At 35.7% G+C, this 2,130-nt stretch overlaps 2 protein-coding genes across 2 annotated transcripts in view; both read right to left on the bottom strand.

Annotated features, from left to right (window-relative positions):
- Nucleotides 1-1,527, bottom strand: part of LOC109826907 (BTB/POZ domain-containing protein At1g21780) — an 8,075-nt gene extending 6,548 nt beyond the window's left edge. The window contains 4 exon segments of the mRNA XM_020393923.1: nucleotide 1; nucleotides 3-56; nucleotides 137-245; nucleotides 1,509-1,527. The exon segment at nucleotide 1 is cut by the window's left edge and continues 79 nt beyond it. Coding sequence (XP_020249512.1) covers nucleotide 1; nucleotides 3-56; nucleotides 137-245; nucleotides 1,509-1,527 — 183 coding nt within the window.
- The window catches only part of LOC109825569 (chlorophyllide a oxygenase, chloroplastic), a 6,072-nt gene continuing 5,240 nt past the window's right edge, over nucleotides 1,299-2,130 (bottom strand). The window contains exon 9 of the mRNA XM_020392425.1: nucleotides 1,299-1,786. Coding sequence (XP_020248014.1) covers nucleotides 1,610-1,786 — 177 coding nt within the window. The 3' untranslated portion in view covers nucleotides 1,299-1,609. The remainder of the gene's footprint in view (nucleotides 1,787-2,130) is intronic.

Below are 2,130 nucleotides of genomic sequence, written 5' to 3' on the forward strand. Positions count from 1 at the left end.
AAGCCTCTGGAAACAACCTTATGTACATATACCGATTCTTCTCGATAGACAAAACCCTAAAATTCAAAATTTCCACCAAAATATCAACTTTAGCAGAGAAATCGAGATAAAGATGCGAACTTTTCAAGAGAGATACCAGTTCCAGATTCCGAGCTTGAAGGAATCGGAGCGGCGATAGGAGCAAGGGCCGAAGCTCTCGATTCTCCACTGAGCGAGTCTCGCTATCGTTTCAACCTTCGAGTCGCCTGCCGTTAACGCTAGCTGTGAATCCGGTCATCATCTCGGTCGAGAGAAAATGGAGCTCTACGGTGGAACTCTGATGATTTTGGGGTTTTGTCATTAAGAAATTTCGCAAATAAGGACCTTAGACTTGAACTATTACAAAACTCTAGGGATTGGGCTTAGTAAATTGGTTAATTGCACTTTAGTACCTCAAGTTTAAGTGTTCTTTAAATGAACCGGAGAAGGAGATTGTTTACCTTTAATCCACTTTAGATTGATTTGTTTAGTGCTTGACACTTTAAAACTTTGGAAGACTCGAGTATCGTAAATTTTATTTCCTTTGTATGATTCACTTTTTTTTGTTTATTTTAAGGCTCTGGATGTATTTCTTATGAACTAGGTGTCATATCTTGTACTTTATTTTATTTTAATATAAGGAGCAGGTGCGTTTTGACAACAGAAAAAAAAGAAAAGAAAATGTGGTATCATGTGATGCGTTTTTAAAAAAAAATTAAAGTAGCAGAAGGCGTTAAAACTAAAATTTATGAAACTTTAAAATACTATCTTGGCAAAGTTAAAAATTCAGGATATCAAAAATTAAAATTTGGTGAAATTTTAAAGTGTCAAAGTGCACTTAACCCAAAATATGCAGTCTCTTCTTTTTCATGACCTTCCCTTTCGTTATAGGCTTCTTCTTTAGGAGTTTCCCAATTATGTATGTCCTTTTTTTTTAATAGATTTTTCCTTTCCCAAAGATTTTATATTATCATTTTCCATGAGCTACCACCCAATAGTAATTTCTTTACATAGTCAAATTATTCTTTATAGAGTACATTGAGATTACAACTTTCCAAAGTAACAAGGACTGGACCCGTTTGGATTGATTTTTTGGAGCTGTAAAATGGGGGAAAGCTGCCAAAAATGTCAGTTTTTTGGCAGCTTTCCCCCAAAATCGAAAGCTACCAAAAAGCTGACATTTTTGTAGCTTTCCCCCTACTTTCTCTCTCCAGAAACAGGAACCAAACGCCCCCTATATGTAATACGAATAATCTGCTGAGGCTATATCACCCACAAAATGAAGATACAAATGCTCTTTTATTGCTTCAACTCAACCTGATAACAGAGGCCTTCGCATAATACATCAAAGGGAGAAAAAAAAAAAAGAGGCATAAACTAAATCTCTATGCCTCAAGTATTCAACTAGTATACAACATAATTTACAAATTCTTCATCTCCTCCTGCAACCAGCTTCAAGATCTTCTACTGCTTTCTGAGCATTGATAGACCTTCTGGTTGCAAATTCATCGGCTTTTATAACCAAAAGAATGATGCTCTTTTAGAGAGTGAAAATTAGTGCTTTTTGCAGGGAAAATTTTTCGATGTTCGACTACTCATGTTCTTGGTTGCTGAATGGCAATTGCTTGTCTCCTCTCTCAACTGCTTCTCTCCATAGCCTGTATCTTATGCCGAGCTTATCATAGGAAACTGGCAAGTTCCATATGTTTGCTCCTCTGATCATTCGGTCTTGTTGCCCTAGCACGAGCCTTAGATCTTCGTTTAAGACCTGAAATCATGAGTATGTTAGTACAGAAAGTTAGAAATGTTGAGATTATGAATACATCTAAGCTTGCATAGGATAGTTTCTAACTATATTTGAGGATATTATATCTAAGATTCTTATGGGAATGATATTTCAGTTTAGCTTATTGGCTTACATTTTCAGTTAACCACTATCATATCCTTTTTAATTGCTAACAATCACGTTATCGCCTATCTGCGGACCTACTTACTCCATTACATATACTCTTATAACTTATCCCAATTGATGCATTTAATACAAGGCCAACCCATTTCAATCAAATCCCTCTCATTTTATCTTTAGAAATCCATAATTGCACATAACCAAAC

This window comes from Asparagus officinalis, chromosome 10 (assembly GCF_001876935.1).
Source record: "Asparagus officinalis chromosome 10, Aspof.V1, whole genome shotgun sequence".
NCBI classification, from domain to species: domain Eukaryota; kingdom Viridiplantae; phylum Streptophyta; class Magnoliopsida; order Asparagales; family Asparagaceae; genus Asparagus; species Asparagus officinalis.